Here is a 26,598-nt window from a genome sequence, read left to right on the forward strand (position 1 = left end):
TGGGTGAAGAGTAGCCTAGGTGGAGGTTATGTGGTTCTCTTGTTTCCCATTCTTTCTTACACATGGGTAACTTTTTGCTTTGTCCAGCATGCTCTGTCACTGTTGTGATCTCACAAAAGGGGAGCTCCTGTGCCAAGAGTGAATTCAGAAAACACAGCTGAAATGAGAGAAGAACACCACAACACCTATTTCCTTGTGTATATCCCAGCAGGCCCGACTAACAATACATCATTGCAAGACCACTCATAAAAAGAAAAACAGAGGTGAAAGGAGGCACAAACATTTGCTGGTTTGGAGCGGCAGTGGGGAGGGGAAAACAGTAGAGTCTTTCTGTTAATCAGACCTTTGCTTCCTGATCCTACTGTGAGCACAAATGGAATCAGTAGATTTAAAAGCATTCCTTCCCTTCTCTCCTGATTGGTGAATGGGGAGATCACGTGGCTTAAGGGGAAATCTTCTTTCAAGGCCTGTGCAGCGATAATAAGAAAGAATTAAGTCATTTTACCAGCAAATAATAAGGGGGAATGTGACTATAAAGGAAGAGAGTTTCACAAACACTTTGTTTGCAGAGCACCCTACAGGAGTGCCTTGGGTCCATTTCTTGAGGAGTTCACCAACTTGAATGACACCTATGCAAGGGCACACATTCTAATTGAAGCATAATCAAGTGACCAAATGCTCAAGGTATGATCTCAGTTACATCTCTTTTGATCCTGCATGACAGCACACAATGCAATGATAACTACCTCTGTGTATGTCTATGTAAATAAGATATAAACCTGAAATAAATAACTGGAAAGGTAGTACAAGATAAATTCCTTTACAAGTTAAATATGAATTGTATCTCTCCTAAACTTAAATATGGAGGTACCCCATATTATTGACCCTGAGGATTAAAATTCTGCCTTAAAATAAACACCAAAATTCACAATACAGTAGCAATCATTAAAACAGAAATATGTCCTGCCACTCTGAACAGAAGAAAGCTTAGAACCAGTGAGAGAAACAACATGAAACTCCAGTGATCTGTAACTTGAAGGTTCAAATCAGCCTCATCAATACTTTGGTATGAATTGTATTTATTCAGTATTTACATGTGAAACAAATGAACCTCAAAACAATCGGAATCTTAAAATGTAGACCAATGATTCCTGAGAGATTTCTAAAACTCAATGGTACTGGTAGAGGGGGGGATTCTTTTTGGAGGCAATAAGCATTTCCAGCTTCATCTGAAACACATGCACATATGAAGTTTTTTTAAAAAAACAACATGATAATATAATTTTAGAAGAAATACAAAAATATTTGCTAGGAGTATATTGATAAAAGTTTATGTGAAGGTACATATTTTTCCTGTTAAAACTGAAGGAGCTATTTCTATGGAATTTGTAGATATCATTATGGTTCTTATTTTTTCAAGTTTGATATGTATTAATGTACTTTTAGCAATTTAATGTAATTTTTTCAGAGCATAATTCATACTCAATCGATACACGTGGCATATCTGTAACAGCCATTGGCAACTCTGTTCAGTCACATATTTACATTTTAAATATGTGTGTTTTGATTCTTTATTATTTATTTATGCCCTCTCTTTGTCATCACAAAACTTCACAACTCTGAAAAAGCTTGCTTTCCCTCCTCTCACTGAGCAATATATCTTTCAGTGTATTCAATTTGTTGTTGAATGTCTGTATCATTCCACATGAACAGTAATTTATATATTCAATATTCCTGCACAATGCAATCACAGACATAGAAATGGTGGAAGATGGAACTGGGGGCCAAAATCTTGCACCTGTGTTTATTAATTGAGTACTTTTCAAGATCGCCTTAACTTGATACCAACTAAGAAGTGCAAGAGAGTCTCCAAAAGTGCAAGTCTCCACAAATCTAAGTACACAGCTTGCATTTTCCAAAACAGCAGCAACACAATGCAAGCTATAAACCACTCCACAGCTTTACTACATTTTAAATATTCTGGTTAATAAAGGATAGTGGTTGACATCCAGACTAAACAATCACCAGCAAAGCAAATGCACAGCATGCACTTCAAGGGTGAGGCAATTTTAATCTCTCTCCCCTTCTTCCTGAAGTCAACGGTGACCCCTGAAAATATGTCTGCATGGCCCTCATAGACATAGTTTAAAAGGCCACAGTCAGCTTCTGAAGGTAAGAAAATTATACACACAGACACCCAAGCGCTTGTAACACATTAACTGCTCTGGCATTTCCTTGGTCTGGATGTCAGCTAGTATTTGAATGGGGAGGGGGGCCGAATCTATGGATTTGCGCTTTATATGGTTTCTGCTACCTTAAGAAGGGTTCGGTTGATACTGATGTCCTTCAACATCAAAAATTGATGCATCAAAGTCATCAAAGGGATGCCTTCCATTAACTTCTAGGAATCCTAAGATACAGAACTGATAAGGAAACCTCTCATCATATTGTTTGTAGAAAGCCACGCCAAGCTTGAACTTATGCAGAACAGAAAAATAGCAGACCCTCATATGCACAGAAAAAACATTTATCATCAATGCAGATACCTTTAGTAATTTCAGAAAGTCTTGAGTTTTATGAAATTCCAAAGCTTGCATATTAATGAACTTTAGAAGTCCTATTGCTTCACCTCTCTTACTCTAAAGCAGAACACAAAATGATCTTTTGTGTCAGCTCTTCGGTTGGCTTAAACCTGCATAATCCCACCGCAACTTCAGTGGTCCTATGCTAAACTGGCACCCACCGAAGAACTGGACAATCATTAAATGTTGAGATGCCAAACTTTAGCATGTGTGTGGATAAGTTTACATTTTATCTCACAGTTTTTGCCCAGCTTTCGCAGAAGACAAAAGAGCACCGATGAGTTGGTGTCTCAACCACATGATAAGCAAAGCCTGTTGAACAGGCAAGGCAGTCACACCTGAATCTGCAATGCTACAAGCCGGACAACAGCTGTGCTGAAGGGTAGAGGTGGCGAGAGATAAGGGCTGAGATGAAGAAGGGGTAATCCATCGGCCACACTGGAAGGTCCCACTACTCCCATCACCTGCAATACAAAGACAGCACATCACCAGGACCGATTCCTGCAATTCCATCCATGCCATATCCTCCAATGTTGATGAGGTACACACTTCAGATAGCGCAAGACTGGGATGCTCTGGGGTTTGGAGCCCTCCACAGTGGCTTGCGGTAGCTGGGGCCAGTAGGGGGAAGGAGTGGTTCTAGCAGGAGGTAGGTAGGGGGGAAAGGGACTACTACAGGGTTAGCCAGAGGGATTGGGCAGAAGGCACAGGGAAAACCAGTACATTTACGAATGTACTCAGTACTAGCCCTGAATAACCAGCACTGTACTGGTAGAATAGGTGGGGTTGGAGGGTATGCCATGTAGCTACTGTCCTCAATGGAAAACATATACTGAAATCACCAGGTTTCTAGTTGATTTAAGTTGCTCCCTTCTTTCTTATCTTTTGGTAATGTCCTGAGACTGGGTATGGTACAATGTTCAGGCTCTCCCATATGATTACATGCTATTATTTTTAAGATTAAATTTGAAATAGGATTGGCTGACAAACTGTTTCAAATCTACTTCTGAAAGGTTTTGATTTGGAATTAATTATGTTGTCAGCATTCTCTCAGTTTATGAAAAATGACCCCCTCTCTAAGGTTTTGTATACCTTGGCAATTGACGGTGAACTATATAGTTCTGATTATCAGCTGTTGGTGTCCAGTGGCTACTCCAAGCTACTGGGATTTGTGCCTCACCCTACCTTCCAAGGTGCAGGTTGGGGGGAAAATAGCTTAGCAGTATGAACTGGAATGAAGTGGCTGGAATACAGATCTAGCTTGAAAAGGTATTATAATACAACAACAACAACAATAATAATGCAGTTCCAAAAGACCTTGAAGAGCACCTCAACACCATAGGGGCCACAGAAATCACCATCAGCCAGTTACAAAAAGCAGCTTTACTGGGAACAGCCTATATTCTGCGATGATATCTATAACAACAGCAACAACATTGACAATAAAATTCAGCCATCCCAGGTCCTTGGGAAGGACTCGATGTCTGGATAAAACAAACCAGTCAATAACACCTGTCTGACTGTGTAAATAAATAATAATAAAATAATAATAATAATACCTAAATATTATTTAATACCTAATAAAACTAATAATATATTATTATACTAATAATATCTAAAATGATATAATAATAATAATAATAATAACAATAACAACAACAACAACAACAACAACAACTTTATTTGTTAGCTGTCCCATAACAAATTGTTCACTTGATGCTGAATTAGTGTTACTTGGAGGATAAGTAGTGCCTGTGTTTGCATCTGCATCTCATCTGCTCAACCTGTATATTTGTATGCAAACAGATAGTAGGACACCAATTAGAAAAACACCACAAATCTTCAATGCTCTCTCTTCCTAAGGAAACACCCTGTAAAACACAGTACTTCTTACCCTTGGGGAAATGGGAGGCCCACCATATAGTTAAGCAGACTCAAATTACTTTCATGTAGGAATGTGCACAAACCAAGTTCTGTGCACTGGTTTGGCGAGGGACTGGTTTGTGTGAGGTCCAAAGTGGTTTGGTACCACAGACAGGGGAGCAGTGAGCAGGATCTTTAAAAAAAGAGGTGATCAGGTCCCTATCTGCTCTCTACCACCGCATGCAGCTTCCTGCTGAGATGGCACTGCCCCAAAGACCCATGCATGGCATCAGCACCATGCTGACCATGCGAATGGCGCCCGCACATGCGCGGATGCCATGTGCGTGCCGGTGCCGTCTTTGGGGCAGCGCCATCTCGACAAGAAGCTGCATGTGGTGGTAGAAAGCAGGTAAGGACCTGCTCTCCTCTTTTTTTAAAGTTCCCACTCACCGCTCCCTCCCCTCCCCGTGGCACCAAACCGGCTCGTGCACACCCATACTTTCATGCCGTTTTGAACTTACCAAACAAAGAACCCTCCTAGATCAGACCAAAGCTCCATCTAGTATACCACCCTTTCTCTGTCAGTGACCAACAAGATGCTTCTGGAAGCACACAAAAGAGCCAGGAAGGCAACAGCCCTTTCTTATTGTTTGTCCAACAGCAACTGGTATTGAGTAGTATACTGCCTGTAAACATGGAGGTTCCATTTAGCTATCATGCCTCATAGCTGTTGACAGACCTAACTACTGTCAATTTGTCAAGTTCTTTCCGAAGTTATCTAAGCAAATCACATAGAATCATATAGCTGGAGGGGGGTTTGTAGTCCATTAACCCCCTGGCGGGTGCAGGAAATCCAGAACTAGAACCTCCCCAACAGACAGCTGTCCAATCTCTGCTTGAAGACCTCCTGTGAGAGAGAACCCACCATGCCCTGGTAATTGGTTCTGCTGTCACTGTTCATACCAGTAGGGAGTCTGTCCTAATGTGCAACAACTCTCTTGTAACTTAAGCCCATTAGATGTAGTCCTCTCTGGGGCAGAAGAACACAAGTCTTTGCAGTATTTTGGGTAGCAGCTCTTCTGATATTCGAAGAGTGCTATCATCTCTTCCCTCAGTCTTCTCTTCACCAGGCTAAACATATCCACCCTAAATCTTTCCTCACAGGATTTGTTCTAGACTCTTTACCATTTTCATTACCCTCCTTTAAACCAGTTCCAATTGATCTACATTCTTCTTAAAGTATGGCACCTAGAAATGGATACAGTGTTCCAGATGAGCAGTGAGTTCTGTAAGTTTAGTGTGTATTGTAAAGATGATAACTTATTTGCTTTATGGTGTCAGTTAAATGCTAACACCACTTTCTGGAGCTTACCATACTTAGTTGACATATATAAGTGATATGTTTCTAACTATACTATAAGTCACTGACCAATGCCAATCACTTCAATTTCAAGTTATATATAAATATTTTCTAAGTATCTGGAAGATTTATTTTATTTATTTCATTTTATGTTCTGCTCTTCCTCCAAGGAGCCCAACTAAATACTTAAGTTTCTCCTCACAACAACCCTGATTATCCTTCATTTACCAGATTTTACATTATGTATGCTTGCAGAAGTCCAGTCTTCTATGGATTTGCATGAATTCCTTAACTCACAAGAATCGGTACATGCTGTTAGATTGCACTACCTGGGTTGTTCAATTTGAAAACCAAACAAAAAGAATAATCAGGCCTATGTTGCAATGATCTAAATCTGAAATGGAATGGTCTGTCATTGCCAAAGCAGGGAATGGTTCTACAAGTTCTATGTGTGCCAGTTGCTTCATCAAGTGAAGTTGTTCCATTTAGCTCTTTGAAAAGAGATACAAACCACACAGCAACACTGTATTGTTAAGGAACAGAAGGATCTGAACATTGCACAAGAAAACCCCAAACTACTTTAGACGACGGACATTACAAATGGCAAACAAATTTACTCGGGTAATTCCCCGAGTTAGTCAATTGATGCCTTTTTGCAGGGCAGTAAAAATTGTTTTCTTTCCACAACTTGAGACTGAATACGTCTCCAGCTTCCCCCGCTCCTTCTAGTTCTGCCAGGTGTGTGCAGTATCCACCACCCCACTCTCCAACTTGCAGCCCTCAACTCTCGGCGCAACACACAGGAGTGGATCTTCAAAGTGGTGCGTGGAAAGTAGCAAAAACCAGTCACTAGACTACAGGCTTCTCTCCTGTTCTCTCCCCATGCACCACTTTGAAAATGTACTCTACTGTTTCTAGTATCTCTTGAGGAACCTATTTGTATGTGTCAGGTAGCATACAGGCATGGACTAAATATTCAAAACAAGGGAGTTTCTACAGCAGAGAGGAAGTCTAGCAGTTGTGCAGGAGATTACAATGTTGGTTACTCACCAGATTGACACAGACATTGATCAGTGACCTAAGATGAGGCAGGAAGGATATGACTGGCTGCCTCTGAAGTGTCAAACAAACCCCTTCAATCAAACTGCTGGCAGGCTCCCATTCAACCTGTCGCCTGGAACACAACAGTAGGTGGCATTAGGGTTTTTTGCCCCACCGGAAACCCTGCAACAAGGTGACTGAGACAAAGGAATGCCAAGGAAAGCTTAAGACAAAGGAGGACATCGCAGATGGCACAATCTACGTTACAGTGTAAGCATCTTACCCATGCTACTGAGAAAGCAGAGAGGCACAGAAGACATTGCAGAAGAAACCGGGCCGCAGCGAAGAGGCTCAACCACCATGTTCAACTGATGATACAAAAATACTCAGACCAACAGCAAAAAGAGGAGTGAGAAAGGCAAGAAAGGGTGTGTATAAGGAGGACATGTTTCAGTTTCTAGTTTCATTTTTGAAATGAAAAGACCTGGCAAGGCAAACATAGGACACCTACAAATAGCCTTTATACCAGAATGCTCTGCTATTAAACAGAATATTCTAAGATGTGTCCTCCTTTGGTAGCATGACTCGCTTGGGAGTTCTCCACACAGCAGGGTTTACTGCGAGTTTTCTGCGAGGCTTTATGCGAACTCAAAGTTATCCCCCAAACCTGATGCAAAAAGTGGATTTTTTTTTACCCCGGATATAAATCAAGCTGTGCTCTAACGCACAGTGAAAAACCCGAATTGTGTGTGAAGTGCTCCCCAATAGCTCGCAGGGACTTTGGGGTAAATCTGCCTGATATGTTAACGCGCACCCTCCATTCCAGAGGAGATGCAAGCTAAAGGGCTTTAAAAGCCCTGTGTAAAAAACTTCCTGTATTTTTCCCTCTTGGCAATGTTGATTAAGCTAATCCGTTGAACTTCAGAGATTGCCTATCAAACTGATCTGAGTGTGTGCAAATAATAACAACCTTTTGCACCTGACTTTGTATTTTGCTGAGCTAACTGCATTTTGATAGGATTTGCCATTGAACTGAGAGCCTTGGAACCAAAGGCCCATGATAACACTACCAGGGGTCTAGTGGAGGGGGAATATGCAGAGACAGAGTGCTGGCACTTCTCAGCTTCTCTGGCTGTTGGGGTGGGCACACCATGGGGGCTATCATGGAGAGTGCCTGCACTTCTGAATTTGCAACTACACTACTGAACGCGACTAAGAGTTGATCCACATGGCCATATTTGTACAGCAGTAAAGTGGATTCCTAATCACTTTTGCTATTCAGCAATGCCTAATGTAATTTTCCAGTGTTTCTAGTCACCTCATCAAGGACTGATAGGCAAACTGACTTAGTGATGAATATACTTTGGTTATTCTCCTCCAGACATTTAAAACAGTATTTTCTCAAAAACATTTATTCAGAACTATCAGCCTACTACTGCTTTAAATCTCTTTAGGAAAATCCACTACATGTTTTGCCCATCCAGAACCAGGGAACAGATTTTTTTCTAGAACGTTGGGGTCCACATTGATTCAGCAGATTCATTAAGGGACATGTGCATTTTGTTTCACATGGCACATATACAGTCAGATAGCAGCATGGGATCTGCAGTGCTTAAGACTGTAAAAGCACTGACTTGCTGCATATGTGTCTTCGAGCAAGTTCACACTGCATTGTAGCATCTACCGTGGTCACAATGTGGATGGCTGAATGCAAAAGAATTCGATTACTGTGACAATATGGTATGTTCATTGCTGTAATGCATGAAAACAAAAAACTTTCTAGCGCAGCAGATTTTGGTAAACGACTGAATTTTAGAGGCAACATTGAATGGCAGGAGAATGTGAGTCAGTTGCCATGTAACAAACTGCTCTTTCATCTCTGGTGACAAGAACAGAATGCCATTTCCCACCGCTGCGCTCGCACAATGAGGCAGGGGGCAGGGTTGTGCCCCTGTCACCGAAGCAGGCACAGCAACCACCATCTTGGGTCCCCCTCCACTTGGTCAGGACCGGCCAATCAGGGGAAGGAGGCGGGCCGATTGGGCCCAGCCGCCTCCATTCTGGGCAGTCTTGCTTGAGTTGGGGGTGGGTCAGGCTGTCCCCCGCCTCAGCAGGGTAAAGCCTTGTGGTGAGAGGAGGTCAGGATATGGCACCTGACCAAATCAGTACCTGGCCCTTTGCCCTGGTGTGGGACAGCCCTCACTAGGAGGCACCCCCACACGGAAGGAGAATCAGCACTCTGGTTAGTTAGGTACCTCGTTGCAAGTCCTATTCACTGTACATTAATAAAGTGGCCCTAATTTACTCCAACCAAGCATGTCCTGTCTTCATTGGGGTCTGGGGATGCAATGCATGGTTACCAGATAGTTATATATTGCAATACTGGTTCTCATCACCAGGAGATTAGTTCCCTCCCAAGTTCATGACTTGAAAATGATGTTGGCAGATTTAAAGCCTCTAGAAGTCCCCACAGCTCTGCAGGAATTCAGTCATGTAAGACGCCATCACCACATCCAGATGCTTGCAAGATGAAGAACCCAAAGATCTGGGAAGGTAGATCTCCAGAGATGAGCATTTGGCTTCACTGTGATTTTTGAACAAGGCTATAGAGAGTTTCAGTGCTCAAGAACTGAACCTAAGGGAAATTAACACTCACAGAGATGACTGCTGTTATGGCTTCTCCATGCAATTGGCAGCAATTTACACCTCACACCCCTGAGGGGAGAAGCTGCTGTGAGTGACAAAGAGAGACAGCATGAGGTGCTCACTACAGCAAAGAGGAGTGCAAAGAGGGCTTGGAAAGCACCTGTTAAGCCAAGAAGAACAAAGACCACTGAAGCCTCACATCTACAGGAGCACCTGGGGCTGATAGGGAAAGACAAAAAAAGGTCACTAGGCCAGGGGCCCTAAATATTTCAGGAGGGAGAAGCAAACCCCACCATTAAAGAGTGGGGAGACCAGACCAGCAGCTGAAAGAATCCCAAATGCTTAGGCAAGGGCTGGGAGGTCGAGCACATAGCAACAATCTACTCCTCCTGCTTCTGCCTTCTCTTCACAAAAATGAGAGGATGGGGAGGAGGCAAGACTGGCAGCCAAGTTAGCTTGAGTATTCCTGCGTATTCAGGAGCTAGGGACGGACCCACACAGCTCCTGTCGTCTTCTTCTTCTTCTTCTTCTTCTTCTTCTTCTTCTTCTTCTTCTTCTAACTTCTACTACTTCTTCTTCTTCAACATACCATTTTCTTCATTAAGAAATCCTGCTTCCTGATGGAGTGGAGATCACCCCAGAGTCTGGACCACTGGCTGCTGCCAGGTAGGGAGAACCACATTTTGTCTTTGCATCTGAGCACGGCAAGCTATTGTTTGCAATAGTGCTGACAGCATCCAGATGCAACAGCAAACTATGGTTTGCCATAAAGTAAAAACAAAACCTTCTAATCTCCCCCTGTGTGCGAAGAAATGGGGAAAGGGAGTAGGGAGCCTGCCCTGAGAGCCTGAGGCTCACTGCTGCTCATACTCATAATGACAAACCATAGTTTACTATTATGTCTGAATGCCTGTGACTTCAATATTTACAGTTTATTGATGGCTTTTACTGTATATTTACTGTATTTTTTGTGAATGAGAATGCCTTTTTAATGTGTTGAAAACGGCTGTCATTGTTTGAGAATGTAAAACACATTTTTAAAAAGTAAATACAAATAGTGTGATCACACTCCTTTAGATGGAGTCATGAGCTGGATCTTTTCCTGCACTTCTGCTTGACAGTCGGGTTTTTTGCCAACTTGAAACAAGACATTTACAGAAATAGGATGAGTTAGGGAAACTAAGTGGTCATTCAGATGGCCTAGCCAGGAGGGCTGGTGAGAAGGCAGAAGCTTGCCTGCCTTCCCCCACAAACGAGTGGCAGCCATCTCAGGCTCCACCACAGTGCACACCCTCATGAGCAGCGTCATAGCAGAGTCCTGAGCTGGGATTGGGAGGAGGAAGTCCTCCCGCATCCCAATATGCCTTGTGCCAGCGACGGAGGAGTTGCTCTCAGCAGAGCAGCCACTCCACTCACTGTGGCCACTCCTTCGACCCGGCACACTTCCCAAAATGGATGCCTAGATACCCAGTGGCTATCACACAGACAATCGCCTGCTGAGGGAGAATGAACTGTTGGTTCATTCTACCTTGGTAAAAAGCTGCATAGAAATGGTGGGCTACCCAAGCCTGAGCAGCTGGGGTAATCTAAGCAGCTCGTGTTGTGAGAACAGACTTTAAGTGTAGCTACTTAATGGCCAACATCCAGGCCAATGAAGACCACATGTAGCAATGCTGTGTGCACTTCAGAGGAGAGACCACTTTTGTTGATCTCCCTTCTCCTCTGTAACCAGCTGTGACTTCCGGAAATATGTCCCTGATGTCTGTGTAACACTCAGAGACATATTTCTGGGAGCCACAACCAGCTACAGAGGGAAGGGGAGATCAATGAAAATTGTTTCTCCTCTGGAGTGTGTGTGCAGCGTCACTGCACACACACGTTGTTATCCTCATCTTAGCCAATGTTTCTGGGTCCAGAAGGAGTGATTCTGATTAGTGAACTTTCTAAAGGTGCAATTGAAAACACTCATCAGACAGCAAGGATTTCTCGAAGTGAGGGGAGGATTTTAGTCATCAAAGACCTTAGGATTCTCTTAGGAGAATAAGAAAATGGTGGGGGGGCAGGCAAGATTTGAAGGGGGGAAAGAACATAAAGAAACAGAAGAACACATTCTCATCACAGGCAAAGACATGAGGGGGAAGGATACTTTTTCATGGGGAAAATGGAGGACAGTCTTGCACACACATAAATATTCACTGGGAAACTATTAGATCAAAATGTATACAGCATTAACCTAGATTCAAAAGAATTACACTTTCTGGAAAACATCTTTGTTCCTTTAAGACGAACAATTATATTGGTGGCATAAGCTCTCATGAACCAGATCCCACTTCATCAGATTCATCTTTTGGGAAGTATATTAGTGAACCATTCAGATGTTACATGGAACATCTTGGTTCTGTATAATATTCATGGGCCTCTGGTTTGCATGTTCCTTCTTCTCCTTCTCATGCAAGTGGAGGAAAGTAAATCCAACTGTAACCAGCGTTTGCATATGAAACTGAGATTCATTCCTAGTTTCATAAACTGGCTTTTTACAGACTTCTGAATTTGCTGGGTTCAGACATCACAGCAAATCCCAGTTTGTTCTAAACCATGATCAGAAGTTCAATAAAACTTCCTCATCTCACACACCAAGAGGAACAGGGAGCACAAACTCAAGACTCAATGTCATGACAGGAACCACAACCAAATCATGGTTCCTTGTGACATCTGAATTAGACCAATGTCTCCTTCCTATGTTCTCTTCACACCATTTCAGCTTGTTTATCTAAGCAACTATTTGGACAACTAGTTTCAAACTTCAATGATTTTACACAGTTGAGTGATTAATCTGAAGCAGAACAAAGCTGATGTGCTCTAGAATCCCATGCCTGTGTAAACAAAGATTAATGGTGCAGGAAAACACTGACTCAGGAATCTCCGAAACAACTTCAGTTTTCTCTGACCATGTAGAATAAGATCTCCAACAGGATTACACTCCTTGCACCTTTTTAATCTTCGATATGGAGAGGTGTATTTTAATTCCTCTATTGCTGCAGACAGGCTGACAACAAAATGGAAACCCTATTATATTTAAGCATATTTACATATGCATACAGTAATACCTAAATTAACTTGGGATACTTTCATATGATTATAGGAATAAGAAGAACAACAAAAACTATCGCTCCTGGATACTATTTTTTTTAGCGTGACACATTTAATTCTGGATACTTGTTTTGAGGAGAATACTTCTTATTCTATTTTCCTTGTGGTTCTTCATAAAAGATGCATTTCCTCTATCGGTGTCAAGAAATGTGGCTATGTGCACAAACACCAATAGGAGAAATACATTTTTTTTCTTTTTTGCTGTAAGAGTTCAGTGCAGCAAAACACTGTCAATAAAATGACATACCCTTCCTTCAAGGCTTGCAACATCAGAAGCGGACCCCCAAAGGTTTCCGTCATACCTGCTCACCTCAAAGTAGGCATCTTGTGAATTTTATTGAACATACGATCCAATCTCTTTAGGATGAGGATAAGGGCAGGCCTCACTGCTTCGGCTGTCCAGTCAGTGATAGGCAGCATCTCCATGATGTATCGCCGGAGCCCACGGCTCTCCATCGTCTGGGTGTCGTAAGGTGCCAGCTTCAGAAGGGAATGTGCAATTTCTGCCAACCTAAAATTATTGCTTGTTAAGAGGGAAGTCTGAGATTCTGCAAAGCGAGCTCCTCTGCAGAAAGTTATGTCTACTGCTAAGCAAAAGAGAGCGCCCCATTTAACAGAATGCTTTGTGATTAAAAAACACAACCTTCAACACTCTTGAGTTACAACATGAAGGCATTGTTAATTTCTTCCGGGACGCCTATTTAAATATTTTTCTATAAAAAGACTGACATACCAAAAAAAATTAATATATACAGATGGCTATGTTTATGCAGAGACCGACAGAAGAATCTGATATATGGTCTACGGTGCTTATATATATTTGACCACGCTGCATTAATACTAATGATATGGTAAATTTGAGCTGGTGGCACACTACCAAGCCAGACTGATTTCTCATTTTCTTTATTATATACCATAGGATTGCATCTAAAGTTTAAAAGCAGGGTGCTATAAATCAAACTTTATGTAGTTCTGGTGCTTTCCTGCCATCCTTCTCCAACTGCTTCTTCTGTTCACCAACATGTAGCAGCTACAACTTCAAATATCATCGAGACTTTATCTCCGATTTCCAGAAATGTTCTGAGTATTACAAGGCAAGAGCTAGATCTTTATTTTGTAGAAACTACAAATTACTATCTTTTACTGTTCTTCTGCCATTAAAATTGAAGGAAGCGTATAGTTTTTCTGTGGTAGTGATCACAGATACAGATACAGATTATTCTGTAATGCTACTAATTGTGAACACTTTTACCTATTGCCTGTCTAGCAGTGCCCAGCTTTGCGGAACAGAGAGACAGAAAGAAGAACAGAAAGAGCCCTACAGTAAAAAAAAATATGGTGGAATGTCCATTCTTACATTTAAATTTGTTTCTCAACCATTTCTTTGCTTTCTTTAAAGCATGAAAGCATGTTTAGTTTTTTTTAACTTCTCAAGGCATCTAATTTTGATTCTAGAAAAGATTACTGTAGCATTAACAATAAACCATGAATAAGGATTTTGGATATATCAAGTGAGAACAATTTAGACATCTGCCTTCACACTGTTCTTTGCTTTTACAATAGAGAACCTACTGTGGACCTCTTGTTTCTACGTGTCAAAATATTGTTCTAGAATGTCGTGTTCTTAAAATCCCAGATTTAACATTTAAACGCCCTTTCCCCCAATTTCAGTTTCTAATTTTGAGCAAAACTCAAAGGGAAGCACTCATCCATTAAAATATCTTCTCTAATCTTAAAGCAAATTTTTTGGCTTGATTTACACATTACAATGCTAGTGTAGTAGCTGCTTAAAAACGGAACCATGCGAGCGTGAATGCTGCTCCACATGAGAAGTTATTTGTGTGAAGAGACTCAGTCCGGGTAATTTCAGCTGTGTCAGCACTAATCCTGCTTTCCAATTTCATATTCCTAAGGAATAATATTGATAACATCACAGTAAAACTCTGCAGATGGCCAACAAAGTTCACAACTTTTCACTATCTATATTTTCCTTTTATGCACAAGAATAGGAACTGCTGAGTTAGAGGCTACTAAATGCTGGAAACTGACAAGGCAAATGTTATTTCATTCTATATTTATGGAGGTGTAAGAGCTAAATAAATAAATTCTGTATTAATAAAATACAGTCCCAATTTCCCCCTTTTATACACTTTTATCAAGAGGTCCCTAAAAGCTGCCAGAGAAATCCTTGGACCATATTCTTGGTCTTGCTATGACCATTGCAGCAATATAGTGCATTCAAAAGGAGGCTCGTGTACACATTTCCCACCAGGCAGTGACCTGATAGGAAATGTTCTAGAATACTCTTTATATTGTACACATAGATGAGACTTCATAAGATTTGGTAGGTGCTAGAAAGGCTGCTTCAGTCTCTGTGCACAAATCAGAAGATGCTAAATATATAAATATATTTTCAGACTGATCTGGTTTATACACCATTCATGATGTCAGACCTAACGGAACAGAGGAATATAAAAGACCTAATCTGTGACTGCTTCACCAGCTTTGGTTTGTGGCAGATAGAGGCAGAACCAAGTAGCAAGAAAGCAGTTTATAAATGTGTTCACATTATTTGTCAAGGCAATGTTCTTCCCCATAGCTGTTTTGCTTTGGCAGCAGGAAAAAATGCAGTAGTAATTTCAGCCTTTTCTGTGACACATTGGATATGTGGACAAAATCAATTACTTATGAGCAGCAATTCATCAAAAACCTGGATATTAAAGAAACAGAGGGGTGTGTGTGTGTGTGTGTGTGTGTGTGTGTGTGTGTGTGTTCGTTCTCAGGAACTCCAGTAAAGCAGAAGAGTGAACAGAAATGCATGGGGGTCTGGATCTCTGGAAGTAGTGTACTGGAAGAGAGCTACAGTGTAAACAGACACGGACGTGTGCACATGCGCACACCTTGGCTCTCTACACATGTACACAGAAATCATCTTAGGGGGCAGAACACAACCTGCAATGCCCACTCCCATGTGGACAACAAAAACAAAAGGTGGAAAGAACTACCACAAGAACTGCTTAGGTGTGGATGCCTAAGAATTACTCCAGCTAGCAGCTCTTGCCTTTGTTTACAAGTGCCCACAAAAAGACCTCCTCCATTTGGAAGTACCCTAGAATAGAAAGAGAGCCGTGTTTCTACTGCCATGCCATGTGTAATACTAGATCAACTAGAGAAATCTTAGCTGACCACAAATCATATCCATAAGTGAAGAAAAGTATATATGGAATAGAAAAGAGTACCATATCACCAAATTATGAACATAGGAAGCTGCCACATACTGAGTCAGACCATGTATTGCCTACACAGACTGGAAGCAGCTTCTCCAAGGATGCAGGCAGGAATCTCTGTCAGCCCTATCTTGGAGATGCCAGGGAGGGAACTTGGAAGCTAGATACTCTTCCCAGAGCAGCTCCATTCCCTAAGGGGAATATCTTACAGTGCTCACATGTAGTTTCCCATTCATATGCAACCAGGGTGGACCCTGCTTAGCTAAGGAGACAAGTCATGCTTGCTACCACAAGACCAGTAAAAATGTCACTATGAAACAAATCCACACATTGCAAATCAAGAGAGTTTATCTACTTTGAACCTCATCTATAATCTATCGCCAAAAAACCAATGAAACTTAAAAGCTCCTGCAGGGAGCTTCCCCCAAAGGGAAGAGCAACACATTGACACCCAGGTCATTATATCCTGCTATATTATATGCATCTTACTCCTAGATGTAAAAACAACTATTATATATCCACAACTCTTGCAGGATCCAACAATGTTTGGAACATTCAATGTTCAGAATAGTGCTCTAGGGTGGGGGTTCTCAAACTAGGGGTTGGGACTCCCCAGAGGGTCCCAAACAACTTAAAAGGGGGTCAGGAATCAGGAGAATCAAGGTCCTTGCCTGTTGGGAAGGCAGGGGCCTTACTTGCAATGCCCAAGATATGGAGGGGGTCAGGGACAATGGGAGTCAGAAGGAGACAGAAGGCAATAACTACTTGGCTCCTCCACTGCTCACAACGCCAAGGGCAGGCACAACAGTTGCACTAACCTCTGGGGTGGTCTGCTGTGCTTTCAAAGCATGGGTACTGTGCCGCTCCCAGGCAGGAGTGCAAATACTTTTCAGTGCTTGCCTACACTCTGAGAGTGCTCTGCTAGACTGGAAACCCGTGGCTTGACCCTCAGCAACATGCTTCTGGTCTATACTTCATTAATCAGGAAGTCAGCCAGTAGCTTTAGTCATCAGGTGGATGTGGGGGGTTATGTAGATATTTATATTATTTTAGGGGGGTCACAGTATCAGAAAGTTTAAGAACCCCGCTCTAAAGTAATAAAACCAAGGACTCTCTCCCTCTAAAATTACTGATACCCTCCCCATATCCAATATCCAAAACATGGATGATAGTTTTAATGCAGATAGATACAGAGGTTGCCTTCGAACATCACGCCAAACCAGAGATACCCCTGCCAGAGGTTTGGGTTTGTGGTTGTCTGAATGTGGAACCTGCGGTTCCGTGAGAAAGGCGGCCCAAGGTTTCGGTTGCTCTTCAGTTTTACTGCTGAAACCTCTGGTTAGAAAGCAGTGGCATGTCATCCAAAGGCTGTTGCTGTTTGAAACCAGAGTTGAGAGTAGGAAACTCCTCCCTCTCTTCTTTCTCCGATTGGCTGCCATGGCTGACCTTCATGAGAAGGAGGAAGCCTGTGTGCAGCCAGTTCCTCCCCGACTTACAGGCTTCCAGACTCCAGATCAGAGAGTGGCCACAGTCTGAAGGATTAAAGCTGTTGTGAATGCTTCCACTGGTATTACATTTTCACTTTGTTGTGTCTAATAAATACATTCTATTAATGCTACATAGGCATGGTTTTTTGTTTTGACACTTGGCAGCCCTAACTGAGTTGGTCACGTCAGAATATTTCTTGCATGACTGTGTTATGGAATATGTGAAAACATACCCAATAAAGGGCTTGTGCAGCCCTATATAGAACTAAATAAATGAAAAATAATAGCATTAAAAATAAATTTTAAAAACCACAAACATTGCATGGAAGGAAGACTGTGTTTCTTGGCACCAGTGGTCTAATGGATGTAATCCAACCATTATCCAGTGCAAATGCCCAACAATCACCATTTGCAGCCTGAGTGCTGAGAAAATGTGATTTCCCCCAAAATACAGGTGCCTCCTGAAGAGTTAACACTCTCAACCCTCATAACAAAAGAGTTACAAGTGTATATGGATTTCCTGAGACTTGCACGAGTCCTAAATATAGAGAAGCATTATAGAGAAAATATTAAGGACCTTTGCCACACAATGAGGTTGTTCTTAGGATCAGCCCCACCTGGGTAGGGCAGGGCAGGGCAAACCCAGGTAGGGCTAGTCGCGAGAAGCCCCGGGATTGCTCCCAATCGCGTCGCTCCTCCCCCGGGTAGTGCTGATCTTAAACCCAGGCTGGAAAAGGAGGTAGCAGGAGTTCAAGTGCACACCTCCGACCTCACTGACTGTTTGTGTGCATTGCTGGGCTGCCAGCAGTCGTCTTCATCATAGAGCCTGGGGGAAGAAATGGCCAGGCAGTGTGGAGCTTCCCCAACGCACTGCACTCCTCACATGGTGCACTGTGGGATACCTGGCAGCCCAGCTTTCTCCCCCCACCCGCCCCCATTGCCACTTGTCTTGCCACCGTGTCAATTGTGTGGGTGCGTGGGCAGCGGGGTCCAACACAAACTTTGGACACCTTAGATAATGTTGCTTTTTCATTCTGGTGGATACTAAGAGCATCCAGAGAGAATTCAGAAGAGAAAGAATCCTGTTCCAGGCATCAGTCAAAGTCATCCTTAAAACTTCTGGGACGTATAGCAATAGCACTTACATTTATATACCGCTCTATAGCCGGAGCTCTCTAAGCGGTTTACAATGATTTAGCATATTGCCCCCAACATTCTGGGTACTCATTTTACCGACCTCGGAAGGATGGAAGGCTGAGTCAACCTTGAGCCCCTTGGTCAGGATCGAACTTGTAACCTTCTGGTTACAGGGCGGCAGTTTTACCACCTGTTCTATACCTGTTTGTATACCTGTTTTATGTCTACAGTTTGGTGCAGACTACACATTTATAGATGCCCAGACATATTCTTAAAATAAGCGGAATACCTCATATGAGACTTAACATCCAGCAGCTCTAAGGAAGTCACTCTGGGCTCTCCAGCCAGGTTCTGCAAAATCTTCAGCCTGGGGCCACAGTGCTTATAGAACTCAGTGCAGATATTCAACAGGGACTCACGAGGTCGCCTGAATTCCTCTCTAGCAATGCGTTCATCTAGCTCCTCTCGCTGGAGACCTTGGCCTTCCTCCAGCAAATGAAGGTTTTCCCTGAAAATAAAAGAGGAAAGATACAGAACGTGAAAGTGGAGGTAGAGAAAATGTTTTGGTAAGTGAAGAGATGGTAACGAACCCCTCTCTTCTGGAAGAAAAACAAGCAGCCTAGTGTTATGAGTCAGAATAACTGTTACGTGGAACACCCTGCTAAAAATACAGTTTGCTGGTTTCCCTTGTTACAGCATCCCTTGTATCAATTATTGAAAGTGGAACCTGAAAAGAGGGGTTGCACCTTGGAGGAATTCATCAAAAATGCTAGGAAGACTGGGCGCAAATCTCACAATACCTGATAAAGTGCAGCTTGGCTCCTTGCTCTGGGTACCTAGAAAGACAGAGAGAAAATAGGGACAATTATCTAGGACTTGAAATACACTTTGGGCCACTTCAGCTGATACTCTCCCCAAATTGTTCTACTGGTGGTGCAGGAGTGAGAGCCAGTGTGGTGTGGTGGTTAGAGTGTTGGATTAGGACCAGGGAGATCTGAGTTCAAATCCCCACACAGCCATGAAAGTCACTGGGTGACTCTGGGCCAGTCACTCATCTCTCAGTCTTATCTACCTCACAGGGTTGTTGTGAGGATAAACATAACAATGTACACTGCTCTGGGCTCCTTGGAGGAAGAGCGGTATAGAAACGTAAAAATAAATAAATAAATAAATAAATAAAATTTCAAAAACTAGACCCAAGATCATAGATGCTGATGGCCCTGCTTGTTGCTTGCTTGTCTTGTTTCTTTCTGTCACTATAAATAGCAAGTGAGTGAGGGTGGGGACATGCCTCGAGGGGCCCCCAGAGGCACACCACATGACTCCCCACCCACCTGTGTTGCACCCCCTATGACTTATGTTGAGTCTCTTGGAGATCGGCAGTAGCAGGGAATAAAAAAACTAGATTCAATGTGAACTAGATAGTCACCGTATTCATAATGGGGATGTGAGTGTGAGTGCACTACATATTGTGAAGCGTGTTTGTGTATATCAGCGAGGGGCCCATTTTAAAATCTTGTCTCTGGGCCCACTCCAACCTTGCAACACCCTTGGATTGCCCCATGAAATGGAGAGGCAGTAGATTCAGGATGATAAAAGGAAGTACTACTTTAGAAAACACAGAAGAGACCTAGCTTTACAAGATGTGGGGATGGTCACTGGCAAAGATGGTTTTCAAAGAGGGTGAGAGAAATTCATGATGGAAAAATCTGTATTAGCCATAAGAGTTAAATGGAACCTCCATGTTTAGAGTCAGGGTACCTCTGAACATTGGGGAGAGGCAGGTCCACATTCAGTGGAGGGCCTTGGAGGGGAACTGTTGCTTCACATCCTGCTTATGGACTTCCTTGGAAGCATCTGTTGGGCCACAGTTGAAAACAGGATGCTGGACTAGATAGACCTTTAATCTCATTCAGCAGAGCTCTTCTGTTTTACCAGTGGCCTATTACCTCTACTAAAGGTGGAACAGCCAATTTAAAAGCAGCCATTTCAAAAATGTAGGCATCTCCTTGTTCAAAGAAGTCCACAAAATTAAAGAGAACCATTAAGTAAAAATAAGTGCCCCTGGATTACCTGGTATTTGTCCCAGATGACATGGTATGGTTAGCAGTGGTGGCTCCTTTATGGCCTTGATCACACCGACTCATCTGTGGGGCAGTCATTGGCCTATTCCATGAAAAAGAAAACTCAATTTCACGACACTCAAATTCTTCTGGCAAAAGCTGGATTTGCCACTGAAATGTAAATATTTATCACCTGCAGGCAAGCCCAGAATTTGTTTTTGAGCCCCCCACCTCCAAGTTTCATATTCAGATGCTGGGAGTCACATTTTGAAATGGGGAAACAAACTTCAAATATGTTTCAATTCAATTCAAATGTAAGGTTTGTTGAATTGAATTCTCAGATGATAGTTCAAATTAGTCCTCATTTTAACTTAATGCACAAATGGTAGTTTTTATCACGGGCAGGAACAAGAACTATGTCACATTCTTGTTTTCTCTTGCTTTTTTCTGAGGCAAAGTCAGCTCCACATTTGAGGGGACCCTCACAAAGTGCCCTCTGTGGGGACCCTCCTATCAGTCTGCCCCCCTCAAGATTGTGATGTGCTTACTGGTGGGGGGGCATTGGTGTGATTTGAGCAGGTAATGATGATGTTATATTGCTGTTTCCCCAAGGCACTGCCCCCATCTACAAATGGGAGCTGTCCCCCAGAGGTCCTTGTAATTACAGGGGATGGGATAGGAGAGAAGTGGTGATGACAGAACAACTCTCACAGCCTAGAGTTTTTGATTGCAATAAAGGCTATGGGTAAGGGGGACCAGAGATCAGCAACAGGCCCTCCTGAGGGCCTGGGGCCTTTTCGCATCTACCCAAGGATGCGAACTTCTGATGCTATCCCTGTTCTGAAGTCATATTCTCATAGTAGGAGCATACCTAGTAAGAACCTCTACACTGTACAAGAGAGCTTGCAAGGAGGTAGCAAGAGCAGCAGTAGCAGCAATCTCTTCTCGAGCAGCTGTCACTGTCTCCACTTGGGAGGTTTGCCTCTTAAGCTTCTGCAGATAACAGGGAACCAGGGCTTCAAGGACCATCAGCATCTGTAGACTGAAGCAATATGCACCAAGTGAGCATGAAATCAAAGTGAGGGTGCATCTAAGCACATACGATTTTAGCGTTTGGGACATATGTGCAACTTTCTCACCCAAACTGAATGCAGGGGAAGCTCATTCCTCTGTTTGCAGCTAAAGAGATTGTCCTTAGGTGTGCTTGGGTGAATCTTGTGACAATCATGAGGCCACTTCCTCCTCGTTTCAAGTTTTAAAAACAATGTTTAAAAAAAAGCAACAATACACCACCAAACAAATGTTGAATAAAATAAGCCTGCACTCTGCTTAGATATGTTTACTTTTTTAGAAGGTGGACAGCCTGTCCAAAGCATCAGGGGAAGAGGCAGAAAGGGAATGTCTGCTCTGAAATATATTTTATGGACTAGAAAAGAACTCTGCCCATAATCTTGTCTTTCAGTTTCCCAGATTTACAGGTGGGAATGAATATAAGAACTTTTTTTTTTTCTTATGATGAAGCAGAAGACTTCCCTTTGGTTCAGTAATGCATCTCCAGCTACTGTGAAAGCCAAATGAGCACTGGGTTCTATACAGTGGCTGACATCCAGAGCAAGGAGTGAGAGGAGCAGGCTAACAGCACTTCCAGACTAACTGCACTGGTTCCTCCAAGAAGGAAAAAATGTTGACTTTTTTTTTTTTTACAACCTCCTCTTCCCAGGAAGCCTCCATGTCACCAAAAATTTGGCCCTGAGGGCCATGCAGCAAATGTATAGAGAGACCGAACAAGACCAGACAAATAAATGTTACCTTCTGAATGATTCAGGGGCATATGCCACCACTGTTACACACAACTTGATAGCCTCACTGATTGAAAATGTCAGGTCTTCATTACCATAGCAGAAATCTGAAATGGGGGGAAAAAACCAGGATACAGACTATGTGGAAATGGGGGTGGAAAACACAAGAGCTGTTCAACCGATTAGGTGCAGTCCATTTAATAGATTATTTATTTATCACATTTATATACCGCCCCATATACAATATCTGGGCAGTTTACCAAAAAAGCACCACAATTAAAACCTTAAATCATGTAAAACAAATAAAAATAACCATCAATATATCTTTAAAACATTATAAACTAAAAGCCTGATAAAATAGACACATTTTCAAGAGTTGCTTAAAATCAATCAGAGGTGGGGAGGTTCTGATTCCATTTGGGAGTGTGTTCAGAGCCCTGGGACAACCCTAGAGAAGGCCTGGTTTGGGCTCACCAGCAAATGAGCCAGTGCTAACAGCAACCGGACTTCTCCCAATGATCTTAACAGGCAGCAGGGTTCACGAAGAAGGCGGCGCTCTCTTAAATACCCTTTAATCCTGTTGGGCTTAGGCACCCATCCTCCATATTGTCTTGGGCAAGCAACTATCTTTTAGTCTCAGTTCCCAATCTATATACAGTAATAGAATGGTTATAAGGATGGTGGCACTAGAGAAAACCAGACTTATCCTGAGCTTCAGAGATCGATTGGACATCTAATCTAAATACATAAGCCACTAGAAGCCTAGTGCAAATCAGTTAATCAAATTCTGCTCCCATCCTCACCCCCTCCTTCCCAGTCTCTTTGGTCCTCTGCATCTCCTTAGTACTGCCATGTCATAACACTGCAGTGACATTAGAACACCCAACAGGAAAAAAGTCCTTTCTTTGAAACTCTTAAAAGTAAGCAGCCCAGTCAGGATCTAGATTGTTGATGTAGCAAGCCTCCTGCATCACAATTCTTAGCCCTGCAATCCTCCCTCACGTCACGTGCCGATTTCCTTCCTGCTAATAATGCACAGCCACTCCTGTTCCAAGACCCCATGTGCTAAAGTCCTCCTCCTTCTTTCTTCAGCTGACTTCCACACTAGCACTGGTGCAACACAGTGGCTAACACTCAGACTAAAACTGTGTGTCATTGCACAAGGGTAGAGGCAGGGCAATTTCCAACACGCTCCCCTTCCTTTTGAAGCCCACTGTGCTTCTTGAAAATCTGTCCCTGAGGACTGCATGCCAAATTGGGCTTCACAAATACTGTAGCATCTGAAGTCGTGGACTGGAAATATAAACGTTGGAGAGAATATATAAAGGACCTGAACTCCCATTTCTGTATTTTAATAAAAGGCCCAAACAAACCATAATCCAGCACAGAGTACAGTGTTGTCCTATCTTTGCTCCCTTGGGAATAGGTTCCATTGGCTAACATCCAGACTACCAAAGCGTCCATGCTTCAAGCCATTGAGGAAATGCAGTGAGAACCCATGCAGTGCTCTGTTGCATTCTGAATGAGTGCAATTGTCCAAGAGCACTGGCACGCTAATATTACTCTCCCACGCTCCAGAAGTGCTATATGGAAGTGGAAACATGTCTCTTAAAGCAGGGGCATGTTTCAGCTTCTAGAGCGCCTCCAGAGCACAGGAGAGTGCCCCCAAACATTAGCACTCTTGTGTAATTGTGCGGATATTTCAGAACACAACAGAGCAGTGCACAGGCTCTCATTGCACCCCTGCAGCTGCTTGAAGCATGGATGCTTTAGTAGTTGGGATGTGAGCCACTGAGTTCAACCTCACTTGGGCTTTCTCCCAAGTAAGTGTGCATAGGATTGAAATCTAAGGCATCACTGGCTGACAAGGCATTACTGGCTAATGAAGCACTGGTGCAATCTCTTCTCTGGTGGGAGGAGCACTGGTGAAGGATCAGTGCTTCTGATGAATTCCAGACTAGTGGAATTCTAGAGCCCCTGGTGGCGCAGTGGTAAAACTGCTGCCCTGTAACCAGAAGGTTACAAGGTCGATCCTGACCAGGGGCTCAAGGTTGACTCAGCCTTCCATCCTTCCGAGGTCGGTAATATGAGTACCCAGAATGTTGGGGGCAATATGCTAAATCATTGTAAACCGCTTAGAGAGCTCCGGCTATAGAGCGGTATATAAATGTAAGTGCTATTGCTATTGCTATTGCTATTGCTATTGCTAGTGTTACTCCAGTGCCGGTGAATGGGGAAATTTCAACAACCATATCTTCCCTCAGAAGCTCTCTGTGTCACCCAATGTGTCCTTGACGGCTGCACGACCCTCAGGGATATATTTTTGGGTGGCACAGAAAACTTTCTGGAAAAGGGGAGGTTGTCGAAATATGTTCCTACCGCTGAGACAGCAGTGTAGCTGAGTTAGTTGGATTTTTTAGAAGCACTGGTGTTTCTCCTGTTGCACCTGTGCTTCACTAGTCAGAATGTCAGCCAGTGAAAATAATTGGCTTAAGTATATCTAATTATATGCTAGATTGACTGTAGCTCCAACTTTTATGAAGTATGACAATGGCACAATTGGGAATTAGTGATACTCACATCGGGGTCTTAAACTTTATCTAAAGTACTAAAGTACAAGAACACATTCCAGTTTATAGGGTTGTCAACTGTCCCTCATTATGCAGGACGTCCCTCATTTCAGGGGTGAAATGTTGGTCCCTATAGGGACAGGATTTGTCCCCTCATTTTGGTGGCGGGGTGAGCAGCTTCTTATTTTGAGATGTTTTTGGTTGAAAAGTGGTATAACTTGAATATGTTCTAAATAATAACAATGCTGGCATTATTCAATAGCATATAATTCAATTACATATATGTCAATGATACTCAGGCTCTTGATTACCACTGCATACACCTCCTGCCCCACCCCCCGCCAGCCCCCTCAAACTTGTGTCCCTCATTCTAGCAATGAAATGTTGGCAACCCCTATGCCAAGAACCATGTAGTAAGCTAGAGTAATTTTTAGCGAGAACCATACATATTACATAAAGGGCTAAAATCCTAAACTAGCTTCTTTAGGAGCTTATTATTTCCATGAATAAGACAATGACCCCTTCTACTGAATAAGGGCAAAACAAGTACTTTTGATTTATTCCATGTCTGTAGACAAAATGCCATGAACATCAGGACCACTTTATAAATTTTCAATCTGAATACAGAGTTGAAAGTGAAATATTCCCCCCAAAAAGGCTGCAAAGATGTGCCCACTCCCAACAGAATACGATAATTAAAAGAAGCTTTGAAAATACCTAAAGATTTTAGAGGCTTTTCTGCTTTCACCAATTCTAAAATGTCCAGATTGTCTGCAGTATCTCCTTCTAAGGATTGCAGCAAGTCAAATAGGTATTGAGCCGATACTCCCTTGCTTGGTCCATTGTTTGTAGCATCCTGCATATTTATTTTAAAAAGCAAAGTTATTTATTTATTTATTTTATTTAACATATTTGTATACAGCCCAAAACGTATGTAATCTGATTGTTCAGGTTCTATTTACACTTTTTAAAGCTTTTTGAGATGTCTGCAGTGATATTTTTGGAGATGTGACTGCTTTCCCTGAGTGCTACCATCTTGAATCTAGTATGTTATATATAGTGACTTTGGGGCAACAAAATCCCAAGATGGCAGTGCCCTAAGGTGGTTTAAACCTTGGAACAAACCTGATGGACAGAGACTTGTCTGAACTGAGTCATTAAGATCATGAAGCCAGAGTGACTCTGGCCAACAGTAAATCTGGGAAATTTGTGGATGACCTTTGCCAAGATAGCTGTAACTTCTTGTCCTTTTCACATGTATCAATAAAATATGGCACTATTTGCTACAGTTAGTTACTCAGTTTCCTTTTGGTAACCCCACCTAATTATTTGAACATGAGATAAAGATTCAACAACACATAAAATATGCAAGTTACAATAAATTTTAGAATCTCAGTTAATATTAATGTTTACCAGTAACTGTTAGGACTTTAGGAGGCCAGCAGTACATGTTAGACAATTTTAACATTCACCCCACAATCAACCAACTGCCTTTAGTTGCCAAATCTCACTATAACCAAATCTCACAGGCTAACATACAGAGCAAGGATGACCAGTGTAGCAAAAGAACAGTCTAACAGAACTTCCCAACTTACTGTATTGGTGGAGCAGCAATTTTTGACACCATCCCCTTTCACAAGAAGCCCTCTTTGCTACCCAAAAATATGTCCCTG

General features: G+C 42.5%; 1 protein-coding gene across 11 annotated transcripts in view; it reads right to left on the bottom strand.

The window, feature by feature from the left end:
* Positions 1-26,598, bottom strand: part of LOC128339464 (protein unc-80 homolog) — a 254,333-nt gene that overhangs the window by 45,438 nt on the left and 182,297 nt on the right. For all 11 annotated transcript variants that reach the window (XM_053283443.1, XM_053283442.1, XM_053283439.1 and 8 more), the window contains 10 exons: positions 25,643-25,781; positions 22,366-22,462; positions 21,428-21,598; positions 20,567-20,659; positions 19,294-19,329; positions 18,783-19,001; positions 12,953-13,153; positions 6,856-6,979; positions 2,921-3,046; positions 344-467 (listed from right to left, as the gene is read on the bottom strand). In XM_053283443.1, coding sequence (XP_053139418.1) covers positions 344-467; positions 2,921-3,046; positions 6,856-6,979; positions 12,953-13,153; positions 18,783-19,001; positions 19,294-19,329; positions 20,567-20,659; positions 21,428-21,598; positions 22,366-22,462; positions 25,643-25,781 — 1,330 coding nt within the window. The remainder of the gene's footprint in view (positions 1-343; positions 468-2,920; positions 3,047-6,855; positions 6,980-12,952; positions 13,154-18,782; positions 19,002-19,293; positions 19,330-20,566; positions 20,660-21,427; positions 21,599-22,365; positions 22,463-25,642; positions 25,782-26,598) is intronic.

Source organism: Hemicordylus capensis, chromosome 1 (assembly GCF_027244095.1).
Source record: "Hemicordylus capensis ecotype Gifberg chromosome 1, rHemCap1.1.pri, whole genome shotgun sequence".
Lineage (NCBI taxonomy): Eukaryota > Metazoa > Chordata > Lepidosauria > Squamata > Cordylidae > Hemicordylus > Hemicordylus capensis.